Source organism: Rhodofomes roseus, assembly GCF_022264815.1.
Source record: "Rhodofomes roseus strain CIRM-BRFM 1785 chromosome Unknown C8Q71scaffold_6, whole genome shotgun sequence".
Lineage (NCBI taxonomy): Eukaryota > Fungi > Basidiomycota > Agaricomycetes > Polyporales > Fomitopsidaceae > Rhodofomes > Rhodofomes roseus.
In genome coordinates, this window is record NW_025952962.1 from 371,905 (window position 1) to 393,669 (window position 21,765).

Below are 21,765 nucleotides of genomic sequence, written 5' to 3' on the forward strand. Positions count from 1 at the left end.
CGGGCGACGCCGCGCGCGATCACTGCCGGTGGGGGCGCATCCAGTGACCTGGCTCTGCTCCCGGGTCCCGCGCAAACTGGCGTGCACTGTGCGCATGCGGGCGACCACGGGCGCCCACAGTCGCCTTCTGCCGCCGTCTCCTGACCGCTCTTCCCTGTTCAGGTTTACGTCTAAACGTCCATCTGCCTCTGCCTGCCGCCTTGGCGTGTGGTTGCGGATTTCTTCCTCTTTCACGACCCTAAAGGATGCGCTCACGACGAGGGCGGTGCTTCAACGGACGCCCGCGTACGACACTTCATTCCCTCCCCCTCCTCCATCATTTCCCCCTCGTTTTCCTTGGTTGGTTTTGCTTAGTCGAATCACAGATGGATCTTTGACACATGTAGCCTAGCACCCTATCCCACTTGCTCTGCTCGGTCGCACTCGTTTCCCCTACATCCCTCCTCAGCTCAACTCGGTGTATACCCGGTGGATGCAGCAATGAAAACATCCTGTCCCTGGTGGCGAATTCGTGGTCATAATCGTGTCGTATGAGGGGGACATCTGTTTCGCAGAATCAGTGTGCTCATGTAACGAAGTGTGTGTGCCGTACTATTAAGACTTGTAACATCTGCGAGCCTGTTTTCAGCCTTCACAGCTTTTGAAGTGAGTACGATCACATTCTCACTTGCCAGTCGTCACTCATAATTTATTGGAACTTGCGCGTAGAATCCTAAACGAACACGACATCAGACTGAGAGAACGTGGTGAACGTACACAACCTTCGCTCTACTGGCGATAGGTTGGCTGTAGGTACATGACATCCTACCCATTCGCCGCAAATGCTTAAACTGTCCTCTTGAGCAGCAAGAAGATGGTTTGTTCTATTCACATATACCCCGACGTCAAGCCCATAGCTGTGCCGCGTACTCATCTAGGATCTCCCAAGCTTAACGTGTGCCATGCCATGCTTCCGAAGTGGGCAACCCTGGCGATAATGCGCACGAGAACGCGAAGTGCCCGCTGCATCCGTATGGGAATGCGCACATTACCTGGTGGATGGTGACTGCGTCAAGCCTACCCCATAGCGCGCGCATGTTGAACGACACGGACCGATACGTTTGTAAGACTTACAAGCGCGCTCGCGAAGGACACAAGGGACAAAGCAAGAACAAAGAGAAGAGGAGAGTCGGTAAGTGCCAATCGTGTCCGTTGCAGTGATACTTACTCTCTGCAGACGTGCCCGCCGCGCGTTTCAATGCCGACCGCTCCCTCCAACAACACGTGCCCACGGTGGGCCAAACGAAACGCAAGACTCCCCGAACTGCCCTAGCTGTAGACGAGATGAGGTGTAGCAGCGCGGAGCCTGAGCGCACCCGTGCAACAGTACGACAAAGCCCGGAAGACCTCGAGTGCCCGGATGACGGTGGCAGATAGCGGCTGTGGCAACAGCTGGTGTCTGCCCCGCCCGGAGTGACAAGTGGGACCCGGAAACACGTCACTTTTTGATATCTTCATCTTGGACAGTAGACGCGTCCTTGTCCTTTGAAGTGTTCGGTTGCTAACGGCGACTGCGAAGGCATACTAAGGACCGAGACGGACTTCTCTCTTCTCTGGGTCGAGGTTCTATCTTCTCTCCGGGATCGAGGCATATTGAGGCGGGGAGCTCTTGTACTATGACATCACATGTATTCCGTTGAGTTGTACTACTATGGTAGTATGACCGGATGACGAAAATGGTGTCAGATGGGCATATATTCAGAGCGCTGTACTTACTAGAAGTCCGCATGCGCATGCGAAGTAGCCTACTCTCCCCGAACGCACCTACCGAACGGAAGGTCAACTCAACTCTCAAGATCTCACCTGTGGTCTGAAATGTACAAGAGGTTGCATTCAGTCCACTTCTTCACCGCCGGAAGACCCAATCACACAACTCACTGTCTGTGCACGCTCTATAGGACGCCTCCTGGATTGGAGCACATAGACGACGAGCGAATCCCGACGGTATTGTTACGAGTCATATGAACCACAGACGTGCAGCAACTGGACGCAATCTCGCGTTTCGCGTACAGTACATACGTATACGCACTCCGGTATACGTGTACTCTACGGTTCCCACTCACTCCTATCGTGAGCGCCGGTAGCATTAATATTGCTATCGGGCCGCTGCAGCTCTGGGTCAGATCGCGTCATCGGCACTCCGGTGAACGCAGTCATGGTATTATCCAGTTCTCACTCCGTATAAAACCCCGTGCTCAGGCGATCCTCGACCTCCGGGCCACACTCCGAGTCACCCCGCATCGTCTCACCGGCGTTGACAACCTCAAAATGGCCTCCAACTTCTCGAGCGTCCCCATCCTCGACTGGTCGCTAACAACCTCTCCCGATCGCAAACCCGAATTCCTCGCGCAACTCCGGCACGCCCTGATAAACGTTGGCTTCCTCTACCTCTCCAACCCGCCCGTCGCGCGTGCGGACATCGACGCGGTGGTCGACTACGCGCCGCGCCTGTTCGACCTGCCACAGGCGGCGAAGGACAAGCTCCTAATGGCGAACTCGGAGCACTTCCTCGGGTATTCGAAGCTCGGCGCGGAGATCACGAAGGGGAGGACGGACCAGCGCGAGCAGTACGACTTCGCCACCCCGTACGAGGCGAGGTGGAAGCCCGGCGAGCCGGAGTACCTCCGGCTCTGGGGGCCTTCGCAGGTGTGGTTTGCTCGCCCATTCGTCGTTCCCCGGGCAGACGGCTGACACCGAGGTGCTTGCAGTGGCCAGACGAAGAACTGCTCCCGGGCTTCAAAGAGACTTTCCTGCGGTACCTCGCGCAAGTCGAGAAGCTGAGCTACGAGTTCATCGGCCTGCTCGCGGAGGCTTTCGGGCTGCCCAAGGAGATCATGAAGGGCTTCTACGAGCCCGACGGGCCGACGCCGCACCGCGCGAAGGTCGTCAAGTACCCGCCGCTGGACGACCTCGAGTCCAACCAGGGCGTCGGGCCGCACTTTGACGGAGGTTTCTTGACTTTCGTACGTAACTGTCCAATTATTCACGCTGGGTGGTGCACCAGGAACGCTGAGACGATCGGTGTTAGCTCCTGCAAGCGTCCCCGCACCCAGGCTTGCAGGTGCAGAACTTGTCTGGCGCGTGGATCGACGCACCGCCGATCCCAGGGACCTTCGTCGTGAACATCGGAAAGGGTCAGTGAACACCCTCTTGCGCTAGTGCCTCCACACTCACCATGTATCGCAATCACAGCGCTCGAGACCGTCACCCAAGGCCTCGCACGCGCGACATCCCACCGCGTACTCTCGCCGCCCAAGGGCTCAACTCCGCGCTACTCCATCCCCTTCTTCCAAAACATCGCCCAGCGCATCACCGTCAAGGACATCAAGCTGGAGTGTACGTCAACCCACGAATCATCTGAACGCATGTGAGAGCTCACCGGTGCAATTAGTCAGCCCTGAGATCCTGCAGCTGAAAGAGCAGCGCGGCGAAGTCGGCGCGACAGATTGTAAGTGGCGCGAGCGTATTGGACGAGGAACTTGCTGACTGACGCTTCGCCTGTACTAGCGGTCAACTACACAGAGTACGGCCTATTACCCACCGGACAAGTCAACCTGATCGGGCGTGTCAAGTGAGATTTCCCCTGTTCCTCATGCCCCGCAGTCTTACAAACGAGGACGTGTCCATTATGTAGGAGCCACCCAGACGTCGCGGAGCGGCACTACCCAGACCTCTTCAAGCAGTTCTTCCCGCACGGGCTGCCGGCGCAGGGGAGCGCCTACTAGGCATACGTACCGAGGCCATTTCACATCCCGGGTTTTGGCTGTCGGCTTCAGCAGTCCTGCACGCGCATCTTCTATACTACCATGTTGCTTATCATGTACAAGGCGGCTGTACCGCGGCTTAGGCTATGTAAACACTATGCGAGCAATCAGCATTGTCAAAGTTGGAACACAGAGGAGACTCGTACTCACAGTAATGATACAGTAAGATAGCACCTGATGCCACACCATCCCAAACTAGATCGCAAGCACCGAGCATGCCTACCGCATAGCAAGACACAAACCCTCGACGGCGATATTAGCCTGCCATATGCCAAGCCGGCGCGCGAGCCTCAACGTGGCGGGCGCGGGCAGGACGAGAACGAACGAGAGGGGGACGAGGACGATAAGGAGGAGGAAGATAAGGACGGTAATCCCAGGCTTGATCACGAGGAAGTAGAAGAGGGCCTGGTACGACGTCGCGTCCGTGAACTGCACACAAGCGAAGGTTCAGATGACCGTCAACACGGCGCGAGAAGACTCGGAGAAGCGAACGGGGACAGACCATCGCGTAGGCGTTGCGGTAGAAGGACTTTTCGGGCACGGGACCGAGCCCCTGCTCCAGCTCTGCGACCGTCGGCGGGCGCGTGCGCACGAAGATGGGGAGCGGTGGGGTTGGACGCGAATGTGCGAGCGGCCCGTGGAAGGTCATTTGCAGCGCGATCTGCGGTGTCGTCATATCAGATGAATTAGACAGTCAAATGACGGGGAGGGACGCACTTCGCCCCGCGAAAGCGTGCGCGCGCCGATAAGATCTATGAAGCAGAGAACGGCACCGAGGGGGAGGGCCATGAGTGTGGTCGTCCCTGCCTACAGGGCGGTCAGTACGCGTGGCACACGAGCAGATGGATTGTACGCACAACGGTGAAGACAAATAGATAGAGCCATGCGAGGAGGGCGTAAGGAAAGTTGATGACGAGTAGATGAAAGAGAGAGGCATAGTAGGCGCGTTTGCCCAGGGGTCTGTAGTACCGCCGCCATCGCGCGAACAAGGAAGTATCCCGCCGTCTGTCGACGCGTTGGCCAATGAGTTCCGCGACGAAGGCGCGCTGCTGATCGTCAAGAGGACCGTTCTGCCGCAGCGTGGGCGAATCGAGGGGACTGCTGTCTGCGGAGTCGCTGGAGTCGCGTCGGTCGTCGCAGTCCGCGTCTATGTCGCAGTCACGCTCGGGATTGAAGGCAGAGAGGACTGTCTGTGCGAGTGACGGCGCAATGGACGTCGTTGACCTGATAGTGCTCGTCAGCGACAGTGTGCGTTGCCTCCCCATGACGCCAGGCGGGACTCGCGCTGGTATGCGCGGCGAGGAGCCTGAGGGCACCAGAAGCGGGGTGGTTTCTGTGACATCCGCGTCCTGGTCGTCGGACTCGAACTGTTGGTGGATGGTGGGCGGAAAGGCGTCGTGCTCGGCCCCGCCGCTCGAAATAGTAAGACTCGTAGCGTTCTCTGATGCCTGTTCGAGTGTGCGACGTCGTCGGCCTGTGCGTGGTGTTCGTGTGCGTCGCTCCTGGGACGGGTACGGCGGCGGCGGGTCGTGCGTGGGCGGCGTGGTGGATATAACTACGACGGGGGAGTATGCCGAGTCTCGCGGGCCATACGTGAGGGGGTCAGACATGGTCGTAGGAGGAGGAGGAGGAGGAGGAGGAGGAGGTATCCATTGAGCCACCGGCCGTGGGTGCACGTGCGATCTTCGGCATCTTGACGGTGACAGCGCTCACTATTTAGTACAACACAAAAACCTGCATAGTATTACCGACTACACTACCAACCCTTGTACAAGCAACGTTTCGATGGTAGCGTAGAAGTCGGCGAACACTGAGAGCAGCCTCAGCCACTCTGCAGGGGCAACACTTTATCACATGCATCTACGGCTCGTCACGCCCTGTCACCCTCGGTCACTGCGTGACTTGTCCCCAATTGGTGGCCAGTCGCAGGCGGCTGCCTGAGTGCCTCGGGCCACATCCACCACGACGTGGTGCTTCGTCTGTCCCTCTATGCAGTACCAACAGTCTGTAATGCCCATGGACGACGTGAACGCTTTGCCCGACACCGAATGAGTCGATTCAAGGAAACCCGAAGCACTGAGCGGAGCACGGATATCTTGCACTGCGCCCATCGCCTCCAACTTCAAGTTGCTGCAGCTACGCTAACTCGACCCATAACCTACGGTGTAGACTGGGTCTTCCGTTGCACTGACTAGCCCACCTCGATGCTGACGATAGGGCAACCAGCGCAAAGCCAATCGCTTACACTAATGCACCTACCAGTCTTTTGGCCGAACGAACGAATCTCACTGTGGGTAAGCGATTGTCCTCTGAATCCTCTTTCTGCATTACCTGACTCGTTTATGACAGCCTCGTTGACCATCGAAGTGATACACGGAACAGCGAACCAAGAGCACTATCGACACCAACAGGTAACCGCTCGTCAGTCAATCCGCTACCGTCAGCGGCACAATCCAGCCGGACACGCTCGTGCGATCATTGTGTCTCTTGCTTGCATGGCAAGGTTGTCCATTTACCGCAACGCATTCGTATCGCAAGACTGCAACCATAATGCACGCACTTCCCATTGCACGTTCACCGCGGAAGCATACAGACTTCAGGCAGGCAGCATGGCTTGTGTTTCTTCTACTTCTTGAATACGGTTTGTGCACACTTCGTTGAGTATAATGCTTTGACGAACAACACTTGCAGGTGTCGATGAGCCCTCGATTTGATGTGCCCTCTATACTCGTGGAAGCCACTCCTCACTCGGGCAAACTGGCGTGTTCGCCTGCTCCCTGTGGTCGGCATTGGACCAGGTCGACCCGTTCTATCCGCTGTGAGTGCTTGTTACGCTGATCTATGCGCTCTTGTGTTAATTCGATTATGTCGCCCTCATCTGACTACACGCTGGAAGAATCAGCTTGAACGAGCTTGAAGATGGCGAGTTACGCCTTCGTCGCGCTTCCTGTACCTGCTCTGTGATGGTATTGTTGTCATCGCTGCTGTCCGATATGGCGTGCTGACTCTCACCTATCCGCGATCCCAGGCTGATGTCGATCCTCGCGCTCAGCCGCATGGCACGGAGAAGTACTGAACAAAGACATCTGACCCGACATTCTCCGACATTCGCGAGGACGTCCTGATGTTTTGCTTTCATTTCGCGCGTCGGCCGCCATCGTCGTTACGAGAGGTTGCTGTATCGGAGTTTTTTCTTGTGCGGGACGAGCTGTAACGTGCCTTGTCGTCTGGGTTGAATCGCCCTGACGGTGTTCTTGCTCGTAGGTAGCACCTTGGTAGCACCGACGCTGCGCCGGCGCGAATATATCTGAGTTAAAACTCTAAGCGGGGGACTTCAACTTCGAGCGCACGGGCCTAAAGGGCGCACGGGACGGCCGGGAATTGCCGAGGCCAACTTCACCTCTTGACCACCACCCACCCGCGCGCGCTACGCCTTCGCCGTCTCCGTCGCGTCTCTCCTCGCTGCACACCATGTCGAAAAAGGGAAACAAGGCTCAGGCCAAGGAGACCAAGGACACCTCCTACCAGTTCCGCGACGTCGTCCTCGCCAAGATCCGCGGTTACCCCCCATGGCCTGGCATGGTGCGTCCCCCGTACTCCTTTCACGCGTTTGCAGGGCTCGCTGACGTTCATCTCGACGCATTCGCGGCTGATCACGCTTATCTGCTGCTCGTCATGGTCTTTCCGACGCGTAGATTGTCGACCCGGAAACCGTGCCCGGGACCGTGCAGGGCGAGCGGCCCAACGCCAAATCGAAAAAGGGCACCTGGTTCTGCGTGCGATTCTTCCCTGCTGGCGACTAGTGCGTGTTCTGTCTTCGCTGCGCCCGGAGCGCGCTGGCTGACCATTTTGCGCCCTCCCCCAGCGGCTGGATCGTCCCACGAGACATCTCCAAGCTCCAGCCGCACGAGATCCAGGCCTACATCAACGAGCCGTACAAGAAATCCGCTGATCTGCTGCAGGGCTACCGCATCGCGCTGGATCCCACGGAATGGGAGAAGGAGCGCGAGGCGATGCGTGACGCAGCGGCCGAGGAGGAGGCCAATGCAGAGATCGACCAGCTGGAGAGCGACGGCGAGGAGGAGGCGGGCGACGATGACGAGGAGGAGCCCAAGCCTAAGGCCAAAAAGCGGAAGCGCGACTCTGAGGCGACACCGGCGAAGAGCAAGGCCAAGCCAAAGACGCCGAAGAAAGGCTCTGCGGAGCCCGCGACCAAGAAGAAGGCCCCGAGCACGAAGGCGAAGAAGAACGGGCACAAGTCAAAGGCTCTGGTCGAGTCGGAGGACGAGGGCGGCGCGGAGGCGGAGGATGAGAACGCCGGGCCCAGCAAGCAGGCATCGCCACCGCCCACGAAGAAGGCGAAACGTGAAAAGGAGGGCAAGGAGAGTAAGGAGGGAAAGGACGGTGAGGAGGGCGAAGACTGTGAGTGCGCGTTATCGCGGTTAGGTCTTGGGCTATCGCTGGGTCATCGACTGAATCGGCTTGCCTCCCGCCTTCGCAGCTGCACTGGCGGCTGATCCTGAGGCCTCCAAGGTGCGAGAATGGAGACATAAGTTGCAAAAGGCCTTCCTCAACGCCAAGGCGTTGCCCAAGGACGAGGTGCGTTCTCATTTTGATACCGTACTCGGAACGCCACTCATACCCAGCCCTCAGGACATGCCCGCACTAGACCAGCTCTTCTCGACGGTGGAGAACTACCAGAATATGTCCATCCAGTACTTGACAGTGAGTACTCGTCCGTCTTTTCCTCCCCAATCGCCAAAACCCTGCTGGGGGCCTACTGCCGCGCCCCCCCGGAAGCCCGCGGGAACGTTCCGGGCCAATATTTTTCCTCCATTTGGCAATATCGTTGACCGCCTCGCCTAGTTCTCGAAAATTGGCAAGGTGATGCGTCACATCAACGCGCTGCCCAAGGATAAGGTGCCGCGCGACGACGAATTCCACTTCAAGGACCGCGCGAAGACCCTCGTCGACAAGTGGCATGACATCCTCAACGAGAACAAGCCCAAGCCCAACGGCGCCGCCGCGGCTGGCGAGAGCGCCAAAGCCACGACGAATGGCACGAGCCCCGCTGCCAAAGCCCCCGATGCGGCAGATGCCGGCGCGACGGCGAACGGCAAGGAGGACAAGCTCATGGCGGAGGAGGCCAGCGAGGGCGCCATGGAAGTCGACGACCAGGAGGCGAAAGCAGACACTGCGCCTATAGACGTGAAGGCGGAGTCTGGAGACGTCGACGCAGAGGCGGACGCACCTGCCGACCTGGCCATGGACGAGTCTGTATTAGCAGACGTCACCATGTCCGAGGCGGCATAGGAAGGCCGAATCTCAGAGTCAAGCGATTCTCCCTCCGTGACGGTCGAAGAAAAGGAGTCGGTGTATTCCCATCCCGCCCCGGCACAGGCGCGACGGACGAGGAATGTCCATCGCTCTGCTCGCTACGGTCTGAATCTACAAGGGATACTCCACCTCGGGTCCCCCTCGCTCTCTCGCTCGAATGTCCATCGACCATATATTCATTACATTCTCGCCGTGTACCTTCACTGTATCATTTTTCATGGTGTCGAAGAGATCTGCTGCCCCAACCCTGCTTTTACGCGCGTGCTCGCTCTGCTTCGGCAATATCTTATGACACCCTATGACACCGTTGCGCCCCGTTGACTTGTCCCTGTCTATGTAGTCTTGGGTGCATTATGCAACCAGTATGATAGATGTCAATGTATATAATCCATGTGAGCCTCGAAACGACGCGACCGTCCGACTCCCGCAGACTGGCCCTCGGAGGTGTTTATATAGCTACAGTTGTGGCGAGAACGGGAACAGGAACGCGATGGCATTGTGCAGGCATTGTGCAGGCGAGCGAGAGAACGGCAGAGCACGGCGAGAATGCGTCCATAAAACCCGATGCGATAGGAGGGAGACATAGCATAGGTGATGATGCGAGGTTCATGACCCGGTCGTCGTCCTGTATAGCGATGTGGCGTCCGCCCATGGGGACGGCTCACCCGGCAGGTAGTCGAGCGGATGCATCCGGATGGGAAACGCATAATCACTGCCCTCCGACTTGTCTGACATCGGTGATGGTTTCGGGGAGGGTGAGGGTGACGATGACGATGACAACGACGGCGATGGCCCGACTGATAGGGACGATGGCGGTGCGACAAGGGTCGTATCCCGACTATCATCGTCACTCGACTCAGCGGACGGACTCGACGGAGGTGCAGGCGAGGCCGGGTCGACGATGGTAATAGGCGGCGGTCTGTGCTGGTACGACGTGATGATCGTACTAGCAGAGGTCGGGTCCTCCTCCCCTTCTGGCGAGCTTGGCCTCGTTGGTGGCAAGGATTTGATCGCACGCGCGGAGGACGCGGACAGCTTGTGCGCGTGGCTAGGTTTCGGCGAGCCCGCCGGCGTTGAGTACTGCGAGGCGCGGTTTTGAGACTCGACCAGGCGCAGCGCGTTACGCAGCGCCTCACGCTCTGCCTGCAGTTCCTTCAGCTCGTCCACCGTCTCTGCCAGCTTCCGACGTTCCGTCGACACCATCCTGTTTGCCTGGGCGAAGGGGTCAGCACGCTACGGTCGAATATGCAAGTGCGGGCTCACCTCTTCGAAGAGGGCTTGCGAGAGCGACTCCAGCTCTGACTCCACAGCCTCCTTCTGTGCGACAGCCGCCTGACGCGCATCGCGCTCGCGCTTGAGCTCAGCAGTCAGCTCGTCGATCTCCTGTTGCCGATCTGGCACAGCCACCAGGGATGGCAATGAAGCAGACGTCAGATGTGATGCGTGCGCCGTACCGTTCGTCAGAGGCGAATGGCCGCTGGGCCCGGCAAGCCGCGGTGAAGACGGGAAGGAGTTGGTCGACGCGCTGCCAGCACCGAAGCGGAACCTGAAGAATCGGCCCTCAGATGACGGCAATGGCGACGTAGCGGTTGAGACGTTGGGCTGCTTGGGGGACGACGGTCTGGAAGATGGTGGGATGGCAGGGGATGGCGGGGAGACCACAGGGGACAGTGCGGTATCGCTGGATGCGATGCTGTCCATGCTCCGCCGCCGATCTTCCTCTGCTTGCAGCTCCCTCTCGCGCGCGCTTGCCCGTCGCCAGCCGACGTCCTTGACGTGACCTTCCCGCTTGAGAGCATCCTCGAGCATCTCATTGTTCGCGAGGGCAAGCTGGAGGTTGGACTTGGCCAGCGTGAGCTCCGTCTGGAGGTCGGTCTGCGCCTTGTACGCTTCCTTGAGCATGAATGTCTGCACGGGCGCAGGCAATGCAGCATGTAAGCGCAGCTAGTGAAACCTAAGCATCGTGAGACGGCGTACGAGGTCCTCCACCCTGCTAATCATCCGGCTCAACGCCATCTTGAGATCCTCCTCCTGACCCTGCGAGTGAACGCGCTTGATGTCGCGCAGCTCATCTTCGATGTCCGTGAAGATGGGGGCCTTGTTGGCGATGAGGCTGTCTATTCGCCGGGGCAGAGAGCCGCTATCCGTTCGGAGATGACGAGCCATGGACTGTCGGTCACGTAGCGTCGTACAACTTCGCGGTCATCAAAGTGAGTCGACACGACTACAAGCACAAGCCATTCAGTTGCTACCATACCTGAAGGAACCTCCTGATCTTGGGTATTGATGAGTGACTCCTGGTCTCTCGCAGTAGTGCACCTAACGCGTTCACGTTCCACAAGACGTGTTGTAGTATCGTAGTGCGCGCGAAGCTTGATGGCACGGCAGCCTACGAAGAAGCTGCACGCGTTTGACACAGTTTAGGTGGCTTGGGCGAGAGAACGAGCAGGGATGAAGACAACAGCCCCGAGTTGGTCAACCCGTGCACGTCCGCTTGCTTTCGAAACTCAATATAGTGGGCGCTTGTTGTGGGCGCCGTCCCGCTGCAGCCGTCTCTAGACATACAGTACATGATAAAATGGCACACCTATCAACAGTCAGTATCATACAAACGACACGGCGGCAACAACGACAGTGTCTTGTAACCAACTCTATGGACCATAAACATCATAGTCAGGCCAATACAATAGCTATATCAATAGGGGCAACGAGCCTCTCTATGTTGCCGGCAGTGTCGACGAGTTATGGCAGTCGGACCGCCGTCTAAATACTCTTAGTATAGTGACAAATCTACGCAAGTCACCTTGGACCTGCAGCAAGCCAGCACTGCGGTCCTAGTACGCCAGGCTCAATGATTGCGTCCTGCGATCAGGTTTGCTCCTTTGCTCGGAACATGATCGGCTCAGACAGCATCCTGAGCAACCATTCGTCCAGCAGCTTCCCGTTCTCCTTGAACTCCTTGAACTTCACGTCGAGCCGCTCCGTGGTACAGAATACGACGTCTTGGATGTCCGTATTTCTTCTGAGGCTTTCGAGAAATCTCGCGGAGCTCTCGTCGCCACCGATTTGATTCAAGCAGAACCGGACGGCGGTCGGCTCATAGCCAGCGTTCACAAGACACTGTCGACATTCCTTGATAGCCTCCTCGAAAGTTGGGTTGTCCGTCGAGCTCGGAGACCCGTCGGTAATCACGCAAATCAGGAGGGGGCGTTCGAGAAGCTCGCCGTTACGTAGGGGGCTGTGGACCAACGGATTGAGGATAGACTTCTGCAAGTTCCTGCCTAACGCTGTCCCGCCCGAGGGCCGCACTACCTGGATGGCAGTAAGCACGTCTGCGGCGGGAATATTGTTTTTGTTCGCCGTTTGAGTGTTGATGAATCGGAGGCTTACGCCGTATTGCTGCGGTACAGCGCGGGTCGTGATACCGGCGATGCGACGCACGGCGTCGCGTTGGAGGTCCCAACGACTCGGCGTATCCAATTGCATGGATCCGCTATCATCACAGTAGATGACTGGATGATACAGACTGAGCCGAATGAGTCGCTCGACGTTGTCCCGCGTCACGGGAAAGGACTCCCCGTCGTCCTCCAGTTTCGCAGCATTTTCCACGACTGCTTGAACGAATGCGTCGCCCTCCTGGAAGAATTTCTGCAGTCCTGTTTCTGCGACATATTGAGTTATGACCTCTTGCGCCTCATGTGCGTCGGGAGCCTGGTATTCACTTGATCAGCACATGAGGAAGAATGGTAGCGGTGGTCGCAAAGTGCGACCCAGTTTACTCACCTTGTCCGTCAGAGGACGCTCTGGCGCGATAGCTCCCACAGACTCTTCGACAGTCAAAGATTGACTTGGAGATGGCGATATCCGTTTGGTTGGCGATGCACGGGAGCTGACACGCGAACGTGTGTCTGCCTGCGGTTCTGGCAGTGTGGGCGGAGATGCGACCTGCGGCACATTGCCAGTGGAAGGCGGACCTTCAGGCTGAGGCGCGGGATCGGAACTCGAAGGAACCCCCGGGATTCGCAGCGGCTGATCAATGTGGATTGCTTCTTCACTACGAACCAGTACAGCCCTTTCGACGCGTTGCTTCGGAGCGTCACCATGAGGAGTCTCCGGTTTAGGAGGCGCCGTCGAGAGAGGCCGTACATATGTTGTAACTGCACGGGGTCGTCTGGTGAGTGTAACATCCGGGTCTTGCTCGACAGTCTATCAAATGCTGAGGTGAGCACAGCTTCAGCCTAGTCAGCAAACCACATACCCTAACGTTAGATGAACTAGGCATGCGGTGCGGGCCACCGGCGGGAGGCAAGTCGTGCGGTGGACCATGCACGTTGCGCGGACCATGCGCGTTACGCGAGCCGTGCGCACTGGGCGATATTTCTTTGCTGCGGGGACCACGCATGTCACTGGTGGGTTTGCGCGAGCCCTGCGGACTGCGTGATCTATCCCGCGGCGTTTGTGGGTCGCTTGCAAGCACGAGCTTGTATTTTCTCTGGACGGGGTCATTCTTTTACCGACGACTCAGCCTGCATTTGCGAATGAGGAGATGCAGAAGACTCACAATATCAATTATAGTCGGGCTCTGATCCCTCGCACGGCCGGTACCGGCTTGAACAACTTGAGTGTCTGTCGGGGCACGAGCAACATTCTCTTGTCTGTTAAGAGGAGGCGGAGATGGAGCTGGCTCTTGAATCGCGCTCCGTACTGGGAGCTGATCTTTCTCCGGCTTCTCCGGTATACTTGTTGGCATCACATCCTGAGGCAGAAGGTACGCCAGGAAGACGCCAACGATGCCACATATACCAGTGACGATGAAGGCCCATCTGCGCTGAACTGTCAATACACAGCGCACATAACTCAGTCAGCGTTGACACTGACTGAGTGCCGAGGTTCTCATCGATGGTCTTGAAAGCATGGATTCCAGAGATTGCACCGGCCGTCCCGAAGGCTGCTGTGACCCCGTAGAATGAAGCCCTGGTCGCGGGATGTCAGGAACGTTTGCGAAACAGTCTGCGTCGACACTGTACCTAACACTAGGAGGGAATGATCTTCGGTTTGTAGTCTCAATTTCTGTTTTTATACCCATCGCATGACAAAACTCACTCGGCTGTGACGAGACTCAGGAGGTTACCAGGTCCCTAAACAATAGTCATTCATCAATCCGAATAACGAGCACTCATGGCACTCACTATATTTCCCATGAAAAGCGTCAGAGCATAGCTGTGTGAAGTCGAGTTGACATAATATCGGTGGCAATGGCCTTGGTCACATACAAGATCACGAGCAGAGGAACAATGTTGGTGAGACGGTCGTAGGCACTGCCAGTGATCAACGCTGTGCACATGCATGAGCTGGATTGTTTCCGTAGCCGAGTCGAAGGTCGACGTTACTTACCAGCGAGCACAAAGCCGTTAAGAGCTAGCAGAATCTGTTCAGATGCCAATCCGTCAATACAAGCGCTAAGCACCGAAATGTGACAAGACCCGCCGTCTTGCGTCGACCGAAGGAGTCGCACAGGAATGCACCGGCCAAGCTTCCCCCGAATGTGATCAAGGACAATAGTAGCTCCAGGCCGACTGTCCTCCAGAGGTTCCCGTTGACGACCCTGAAGATGATGGCCTCGGAGAAGACGATCTTGGGATACGCGATCTGGGTGCATGGTCACAGTTGTGATGGTGATACATATGGTTTTCGTGCGTACAAAAGCATATACGAACCTGTGAATACGTATTTATAGTAAGCGACGGAATACGAAAGGCGCAAGTGAGGCAACCTACCAAAGGGAGCTCGTGCGAGCCATTGCGATCCAGTGTTGCTTGAGTTCAAGTTCTGCGGAGTACGCAGGCCGATCTGACGAAGCTGTTGACAATCAGCAGCTAGTGGCATATATTTCAGATTGCTGGACATACCTCGCATTGTAACGCCATTGAGCCTATAACAAATCGTCATTATGATTCCTTCTTCACGCCTACTAGGATTGCACTCACTGACTTGACATGGTCCAGCATGTAGCGAAAAAGAGGGCTGCAAGTGGGATAATGATGCCGACTCCGACGCATGCAGGCCAAACAGTTTCTAGACGTCCTGGTTGCGCTGCAGAGAGCGCAATAAGGAGAATCACAGTCACGAGGGGACCAGCAGCCTTCATCGAAAACCACGAAAATTAGTATGAATTCTCCATGTGTATGGCAAACGTACACTGAATACTCCGTTGGTTATCAGTACGAATGCTACATTCGAAGTTCCGTCAACAAACGCAAGCTACGAGACGAGGAACTTCTCACCTCGTCCACGGTTGATAGTGCTGTTGCTGAACACGTCTGCAGCAATTGTGGATGCTACTGAGTATATACCACCGATACCCTGAAGGCATCAATAAAGATGAGGCTTATAAGAGCGCCGACAAAAATACTGTACCACGCCTGTTATCCCTTGCGCAACTTTGGCGACCCAGAGCAGACCCTCTGTGCTTCCGGAGACGCCGCAGGCGGCCGTAAAGAGAACTGAGCCTACCATAACCATAGCCACCGAGGCGCAGGATGCGATCTTCTGTCCGATGTAGTCATAGAGAATCCCGAAGAAGATTTGGCCGATTAATTGTCCTGTTCATACAATCTCAGATACTCATGACGGCGATATGAGGGAGCCAAGGAACATACCGACGAAGAACCCATCCCACAATCGCATGAGGATCTCCTTGTCGTATTCTGTACTGTACAATATGTCTAAGATGACCTACAAGAACACAGCGTCAGCCGTCCCGGGTGTGCCGAGCGTATAGTATTCGACATTCGCACCTCAATCATGATCAGGACATTGAAGTAGACTGAGTGAGGTGCTTGTCAGGCCAGTGTCGCAGTACGGGAGTAGTTCACAACTTACATCCAGCCGACAGCGAGGCCAGTGCGACAACCAAGTAAGCCATACCAGAGCGCGCCGGCACGCTCTCGCCCGCTGCGCGAACATCTACGTCCAGTCTATGGACGGCGGGTGCGACGACTGGGTTTGTTGATTGAGGACTGGGATGCGGCATCGAGGATGTTTGAGCGAAGCGGCTCCTAAGTCAAGGGGGTGCCAGTACCTTCGCCTCTTAAGTACCCATCCTCTCGGGAACTGAAACGTGGGGGATTCGAGGAGCGGTGATGATGATACGAGGACATGGGTTGAGGCGTGACTTGCGGAAAGAGGTCAGTATGCAACCAAACGGTAACTGCTGTCGGAAATGATACTTACGGCCTGACAGGTCCCTGAGGCATATCGCAAGCTGCAGGACACCTCGACCACACTATGAAGCCGCATTTTAAACCGTCGTGATTCGCCCCGTCTCGGCGCCTTGGACTCACGTTTGCACAGCCAGACCGTGGGTTATGGTCTACACCCTTCGGCTGCCTCGTGCGAGGAGTTACATAGTGATATCCCACAATGAAGGCGAAGACAAATACATGAGGTATGCGTGTAGGAAGGTCCTCAATTTTCCAATGATGTTGATCACAACTCACCTCGACCGCTCGCCAGGCCATAGCTATTGCTGGCTTACTTACTGGCAGCAATGTCAATCTCATTGGGTCGGATGCAGGGTGGTACTGGGGTGGTGCCAACTGTGAACGTACGACGTCAATCATAATGCGTCAACATCCGCTTGGCCGCTGGCAGGAAGCCCGGACATGGTTGTCGCAAGTCTCGCGGGTCTATCGCTGGCTTTATTTCCACATCGATCTAGTGTTCGCCGTGGTGCAATCTGCGCCTCCTGAAGTCGCCTCGAGAGATTCAATGAGGGGTCGATGTGTCGACAAGTAGTAAGTACTGTACTTACTGGTTCAAGTTCAAGGAGCTGTGGCGCTATGCGGCAGCCGACAGATCTAGGCAAGATCCGGATCTGAGCGCCAGTGGCTCGGAAGCGCTGGACGAGGTAAACTCTACTTACTTAAGTACCTCCGAGTCAGCTCCCCCTGTGCCCGTACGACGAATTGTCCACATACTCGAGGACCTCCTTCGCAGGGGGATCCCATGTCATATCTGCCGAGGTCAACTGTGTCATACACATTCAGGTTTAAGCTCCTTCGACGTCCGAGTTGCTTGCCAGTGGACTTGCGGAGGCTCCTTGGCGAGCAACTACAGTTCTCCCTTCCATAGCATCTTCTCTGCGAATGTATGCGCATGTTCAAACGTTCATTCTGCACTATATCTCGGTCGGCAGCGCCGACGAGGTATGAAAATGGTTTGACAGTCTGTTCAACATTTACACCGCGTATTCTACAGACTAAGCTTTCGATTGTCAGACACCTTCATCAAGTTCTAGTGAGGTACATTGTACATGCGACCGCCGTGAAATCGACCCATACCACTACATGTATGCTATACCACATTGCCGTTCTATTCGCCTTCATGTCAGAACTCTAGGACAAGACGGTGGTCAGCGATGACGAGCTGACAGGGAATGGCAGTCTCATGACATACTGTGCGCGAGTACACCCCCATGCCCTACAGTATGCATTATCACTTGCGGTTCTGCATGATCGAATCGGACAGCGTCTTCAGAAGCCACTCTTTCAGTTTCCTCTCTTTCGCCTTCAGCTCTCCGAATTGCTCATCCAGCCTCCCTGTCGTGCAGTAGACAACGTCTTGTATTTCTGGATTACCTCTGAGGCTGTTCAAAAAGTCCGTTGAGGAGGGATCGTCGCCAACTTGATTGACGCAAAAGCGGACTTCAGTCGATTGGCAACGCGCGTTTTTCAAGAACGTGCGACACTCTACGATGGCCCTCTCGAATGCCAAGCCGTCGGTGGGACAACCATCCGTGACAACGCAGATCAACAGCGGGCGTTCCAGGCGGGGACGCTGAGCCAGGACGTCGTATACCAGCGGCTGCAGGATGCGATTCCGTAAAGTTGTGCCCAACGGTGTAGCACCGTTGGGGTTCACTGTGTCGACCGCGTCGAGAACACGGGACGGCGTCAGATTGTCCCATGCTGATCGTGAGTTGATGAAACGGAGCCAAACACCATAGGTTTCCGGCACGACCTGCGTCACAATGCTGGCGATGCGGTTGACCAGGTCGCGCTGTAGACGCCAGCGTTCACCGGCCATGGACGAGCTGTCGTCGCAATATATGATTGGCTGATACATGCTCAGCCAGGTGATCCGCCTGACGTTCTCTTCGGTGATAGGGAACGTATGCGGGTCATCCGGCGCCAGATTGGTGGCACGTTCCGTTACCGCCTCGAGGAAGACCTGGTTGTCCGAAAAGTTCGCTTCAAGCTCAGAGGAAATTATACACTCGGATATGACTTCTTGCACTTGACGTGCAGTTGGAGCCTAGGATATCGGTCAGCTATGCACATATGGGCTGTCACTGCCGCGTGAGACTACACTTACCACCTCAGCTACTACGCTCGACTGGGTCGGTAAAAAAATCAGGGCCTCATCGGCAGACATCCTTTGCAGTAGTAACACTCGGTTGGTCTGGATAACGCGCGCTCTGGCGTCTGAGCTTACACCCCGCCGTGTTTCAAGCGAAGGGCACGGCACAGTAGCTGGCGCTGACGCGGAATCCTGTGACCAAAGTCGTGGTGAGAACTGTATCAAAGGGACCAGTAGCAATTGATATACCCTCTCATGGAATAAATGGGGCATGTCGAACGCGCCAGGCATCCCGAATGGATCAGGTCTGTCGGGACCCAGCGAGTGACTCATACCATGTGCGAAAGGCACGAAGTCATCGTCGGCGGCGAACTCGGCGTCCTTGCAGCGCCATATCAGTGCCCGTGTGCGTAAAGGGAAAGATGGGATATCACCTTGTCAACATAGGAGACAACTGAACCACGATCTCGAGCGGCATCCCCCGTACCGCCGTTGTCTCCTTGTGTCGCCTGGCCTTCGTGCTGGCTCCGGACACGACACGTTGCTGCTGTGTCAACTTCTCGCGTCGCTTCCTCCTCTGACGGGTTCGTGCACATCACCGCCGATGCTGAAGGAAGGAAGTAGGCAACAATAACGCCGACGATGCCACATATCGCTGTGATAACGAAGCCCCACCTGTATGGAGATGTTAGATGAAACCATTGAACGCTGACGATCTCAACACCCACTGCTTGCGCAGGTTCTCGTCGATGGCATTGAAGGCGTGGATGCCGGCAATGGCACCTGCAGTACCGAAGGCAGCTGTGATGCCGTAGAACGACCCCCTTGTGATGAAATATAAGAGCAGTCTCCGAACATGATCACAAGTGCACTCTACCTGACGTTCTGTGGATACGATCTTTGGACATACAATGTCAGCTTTCAGTAACGTGCAGACGCATGTGGGGTCAACTAACTCGGAAGCGATGAGACTCATGAGGTTACCGGGACCCTAGATCCCAATTAATACCTACATCAAGTGCATCAGGTGTGCGACTCACTACATTGCCCATGAAGAGCATCAGAGCGTAGCTGCCAAGATCTTGAGTGTACTGTACAGCCCAAGGTCTAAGACACACGTACAAAACGACCAGCAGAGGGACAATGCTCAGAAGGCGGTTGTAAGCGCATCCAATAATCAAGGCTATGGTTGGGTCGTGTCGAACACAGTCAGCCCACAGACCGAGAGAGTCGGGTAATCGACTTACCAAAGACGTCGTAATAAATGAATGATAGGAGGATCTGATCGATTTCAGAACTTCGAACAGCTGTAGCCGGACACATGGAGAAGACTCACCGTGTTCCGCCTCCCGTATGAATGGCAAAATATTGCACCTACGACGCTTCCACCGAGAGCGAATACGCCGAGGAGAAGCTCTGAGCCAGCCGTCCTCCATAGATCACCGTCAACGAAAGTATAGAGAATCAGCGCAGAGAAGACGATCTTCGGAAATGCGACCTGATTGTGGAGTGTCACTTCCGATAACACCGCGAACAGTGTCGAAAACAATACTTACAAAACCATATATGAACCTTCGCGACGAGGCAAGTGAGTCAGAGAAGCTACATCTGGTGAAGAATCATACCACAGGCAGCATGCATGGGCCATTGTTGTCCAGTGTCGCCGGAATTCCAATGCATACACTGACAAATCTGCTGGAACGACTATCAGCGCGCAACATCGTGTTGCAGTTGGCTCAGACATACACTCTACCACACGGGACGTATACCTAGCAAGTCTGCATTATTCGTTATGTCGATGCATAAACGCGCAACAAGAATCAGGCTCACCGTCTCGACATGACTCCTAGGGTGTTGTAGCATATTGCAGCTAACGGAAGTACAATCCCTATCCCAATGCACACTGGCCAGACAGTCCTTAGATGACCCGGCTGTGCCGCAGACAGCACAATGAGGAAGACGATTGTCGCCGTCGGAGCTCCAGCCTTATGAGAGATGTCAGGAGTTTCTTCTCCTGCACATCGGCGTCATACGCACACTAAACACAACATTTGTCTTCAGTATGAAAGCTGGGACGGTGCAGTCATCAGTCGATGCAGATTTCGCAGGCTAAGCAGATGGTACTACCTCGGTTCCTTCCGTCCTTCCTGTCATTCGTGGTCTCGAAGGCAATGATGGATGCGGTGCAGGAAGAACCGCCGATGCCCTAAGAGGTGTCAATGCAGAGCTGAAAGCAAGCTCGTGATGATATCATACCACGCCTATTATCCCTCGTGCAATCGTCATGAACCATAACAATCCTGATATGCCATGGACACCGCTGGCAGCCGTACATAGCACTGCTCCTGCGAGCAGTACAGCGGCCGAGGCATATAGCGAGGCCTTCCGTCCAACATGATCACACAATACTCCGAAGATGATCTGGCCAATGATTTGACCTGGGTCGGATATGAGACATAAGTCGAGATAGCGATGCCATGGATGGTGAGCGTACCAACGAGTAACGCGTCCCAGTTCCGAATGAGATCCACCCTGCCGGAATCGTTCTCGTATATCATTACCAAAATGACCTATGAAGTGACACTCAGGAATCGATTTGCGCGATCACTGGCACACGCATGCAATGTACGCACGTCGATGATAATGAGCACGTTGAAGTAGTCTGAACAAGGTGTGCGTCCAAGGCTGTGAGTTCAGAGTCAACACACCCATACCTACTGTCTTGGTTACTTACAGGATGCGGAAAGCATGGCGATAGTGACGGCGGCGGAGGGCAGCTGGGAGCCCGCCGTAACTCCATCGCTAGCATTGCGACGGTCGACGGCGGGCTCGTGAGCAGCGCACGCGCCGTTTTCTGAATCTCTGTCGCGCTGAAGTGGATCTGACATCGCGCAGAAGAGAGACGGCAAACTGCAAAATATCATCTCTGCGTCCTTAAGTGTATCCTGCTTGTGTCCGGAAACTCACCGAGAGTCACGTCGAATGTTCGCATAGAAGCTTAGCGACCAGCAGCTGTGGAACGAGGACGAGAGCGTAGACGCAAGCAGCAACGAGCCTTCTCATACCCCGAACCGAGTCGAGGGAATGAGCCCTATTTTTGACAGCGGCGCTCGTCATGTTATTGGAGGCAGAACTTCGCTCGAACACATTGTCATGCCACGTTGGGCCCTTCTCGCAGCTTTGGCATCTTCTTCTCCCGGAACTGTCAGAGTTTCGGTGAGTGAACGAGTAAGAACAAGCAAAGCAAAGCAGTTACCCAGGCTGC

The 21,765-nt window shown here is 55.8% G+C and overlaps 7 protein-coding genes across 7 annotated transcripts; 2 read left to right on the plus strand and 5 right to left on the minus strand.

Annotated features, from left to right (window-relative positions):
• Positions 1–2,201: 2,201 nt before the first annotated feature.
• C8Q71DRAFT_747563 (uncharacterized protein) lies at positions 2,202–3,803 on the plus strand. Its single transcript, XM_047923114.1, has 7 exons — positions 2,202–2,685; positions 2,748–3,002; positions 3,068–3,173; positions 3,232–3,375; positions 3,431–3,487; positions 3,547–3,610; positions 3,674–3,803. The coding sequence occupies exons 1-7, from the start codon at positions 2,308–2,310 to the stop codon at positions 3,762–3,764; spliced, it is 1,095 nt and encodes a 364-aa protein (XP_047780826.1). The 5' UTR covers positions 2,202–2,307; the 3' UTR covers positions 3,765–3,803.
• C8Q71DRAFT_747565 (uncharacterized protein) lies at positions 3,804–5,454 on the minus strand. Its single transcript, XM_047923115.1, has 5 exons — positions 4,661–5,454; positions 4,521–4,610; positions 4,306–4,464; positions 3,954–4,232; positions 3,804–3,898 (listed from the first exon to the last, which is right to left on the minus strand). Exons 1-4 carry the CDS (start codon positions 5,411–5,413, stop codon positions 4,023–4,025), a joined length of 1,212 nt encoding a protein of 403 aa, XP_047780827.1. The 5' UTR covers positions 5,414–5,454; the 3' UTR covers positions 3,804–3,898; positions 3,954–4,022.
• A 1,455-nt stretch (positions 5,455–6,909) lies between these two features.
• C8Q71DRAFT_494189 (uncharacterized protein) lies at positions 6,910–9,314 on the plus strand. The gene is made up of 6 exons (XM_047918912.1): positions 6,910–7,385; positions 7,499–7,605; positions 7,669–8,225; positions 8,305–8,402; positions 8,457–8,528; positions 8,670–9,314. Exons 1-6 carry the CDS (start codon positions 7,275–7,277, stop codon positions 9,114–9,116), a joined length of 1,392 nt encoding a protein of 463 aa, XP_047780828.1. The 5' UTR covers positions 6,910–7,274; the 3' UTR covers positions 9,117–9,314.
• C8Q71DRAFT_894053 (uncharacterized protein) lies at positions 9,307–11,306 on the minus strand (the record flags this gene model as incomplete). Its single annotated transcript, XM_047928715.1, has 3 exons — positions 9,307–10,352; positions 10,404–11,048; positions 11,118–11,306. 3 exons carry the CDS (start codon positions 11,304–11,306, stop codon positions 9,747–9,749), a joined length of 1,440 nt encoding a protein of 479 aa, XP_047780829.1. The 3' UTR covers positions 9,307–9,746.
• Positions 11,307–11,659: 353 nt separating this feature from the next.
• C8Q71DRAFT_494242 (major facilitator superfamily domain-containing protein) lies at positions 11,660–16,184 on the minus strand. Its single transcript, XM_047918913.1, has 21 exons — positions 16,023–16,184; positions 15,938–15,966; positions 15,800–15,875; positions 15,558–15,742; positions 15,425–15,503; positions 15,339–15,370; positions 15,128–15,282; positions 15,050–15,072; positions 14,918–14,999; positions 14,842–14,857; positions 14,628–14,789; positions 14,535–14,568; positions 14,414–14,474; positions 14,330–14,360; positions 14,244–14,278; positions 14,168–14,188; positions 14,019–14,114; positions 13,702–13,963; positions 13,399–13,647; positions 12,924–13,346; positions 11,660–12,851 (listed from the first exon to the last, which is right to left on the minus strand). Exons 1-21 carry the CDS (start codon positions 16,171–16,173, stop codon positions 12,009–12,011), a joined length of 3,045 nt encoding a protein of 1,014 aa, XP_047780830.1. The 5' UTR covers positions 16,174–16,184; the 3' UTR covers positions 11,660–12,008.
• Positions 16,185–17,469: 1,285 nt separating this feature from the next.
• On the minus strand, positions 17,470–19,883 carry C8Q71DRAFT_494285 (uncharacterized protein). The gene is made up of 12 exons (XM_047918914.1): positions 19,837–19,883; positions 19,748–19,781; positions 19,623–19,683; positions 19,541–19,571; positions 19,457–19,491; positions 19,378–19,398; positions 19,229–19,324; positions 18,935–19,175; positions 18,750–18,881; positions 18,516–18,692; positions 17,598–18,455; positions 17,470–17,536 (listed from the first exon to the last, which is right to left on the minus strand). Exons 4-11 carry the CDS (start codon positions 19,559–19,561, stop codon positions 17,637–17,639), a joined length of 1,542 nt encoding a protein of 513 aa, XP_047780831.1. The 5' UTR covers positions 19,562–19,571; positions 19,623–19,683; positions 19,748–19,781; positions 19,837–19,883; the 3' UTR covers positions 17,470–17,536; positions 17,598–17,636.
• Positions 19,884–20,542: 659 nt separating this feature from the next.
• Positions 20,543–21,690, minus strand: C8Q71DRAFT_494313 (uncharacterized protein). Its single transcript, XM_047918915.1, has 6 exons — positions 21,468–21,690; positions 21,235–21,410; positions 21,134–21,162; positions 20,995–21,070; positions 20,628–20,938; positions 20,543–20,569 (listed from the first exon to the last, which is right to left on the minus strand). The coding sequence occupies exons 2-5, from the start codon at positions 21,386–21,388 to the stop codon at positions 20,751–20,753; spliced, it is 447 nt and encodes a 148-aa protein (XP_047780832.1). The 5' UTR covers positions 21,389–21,410; positions 21,468–21,690; the 3' UTR covers positions 20,543–20,569; positions 20,628–20,750.
• Between the last annotated feature and the right edge of the window lie 75 nt (positions 21,691–21,765).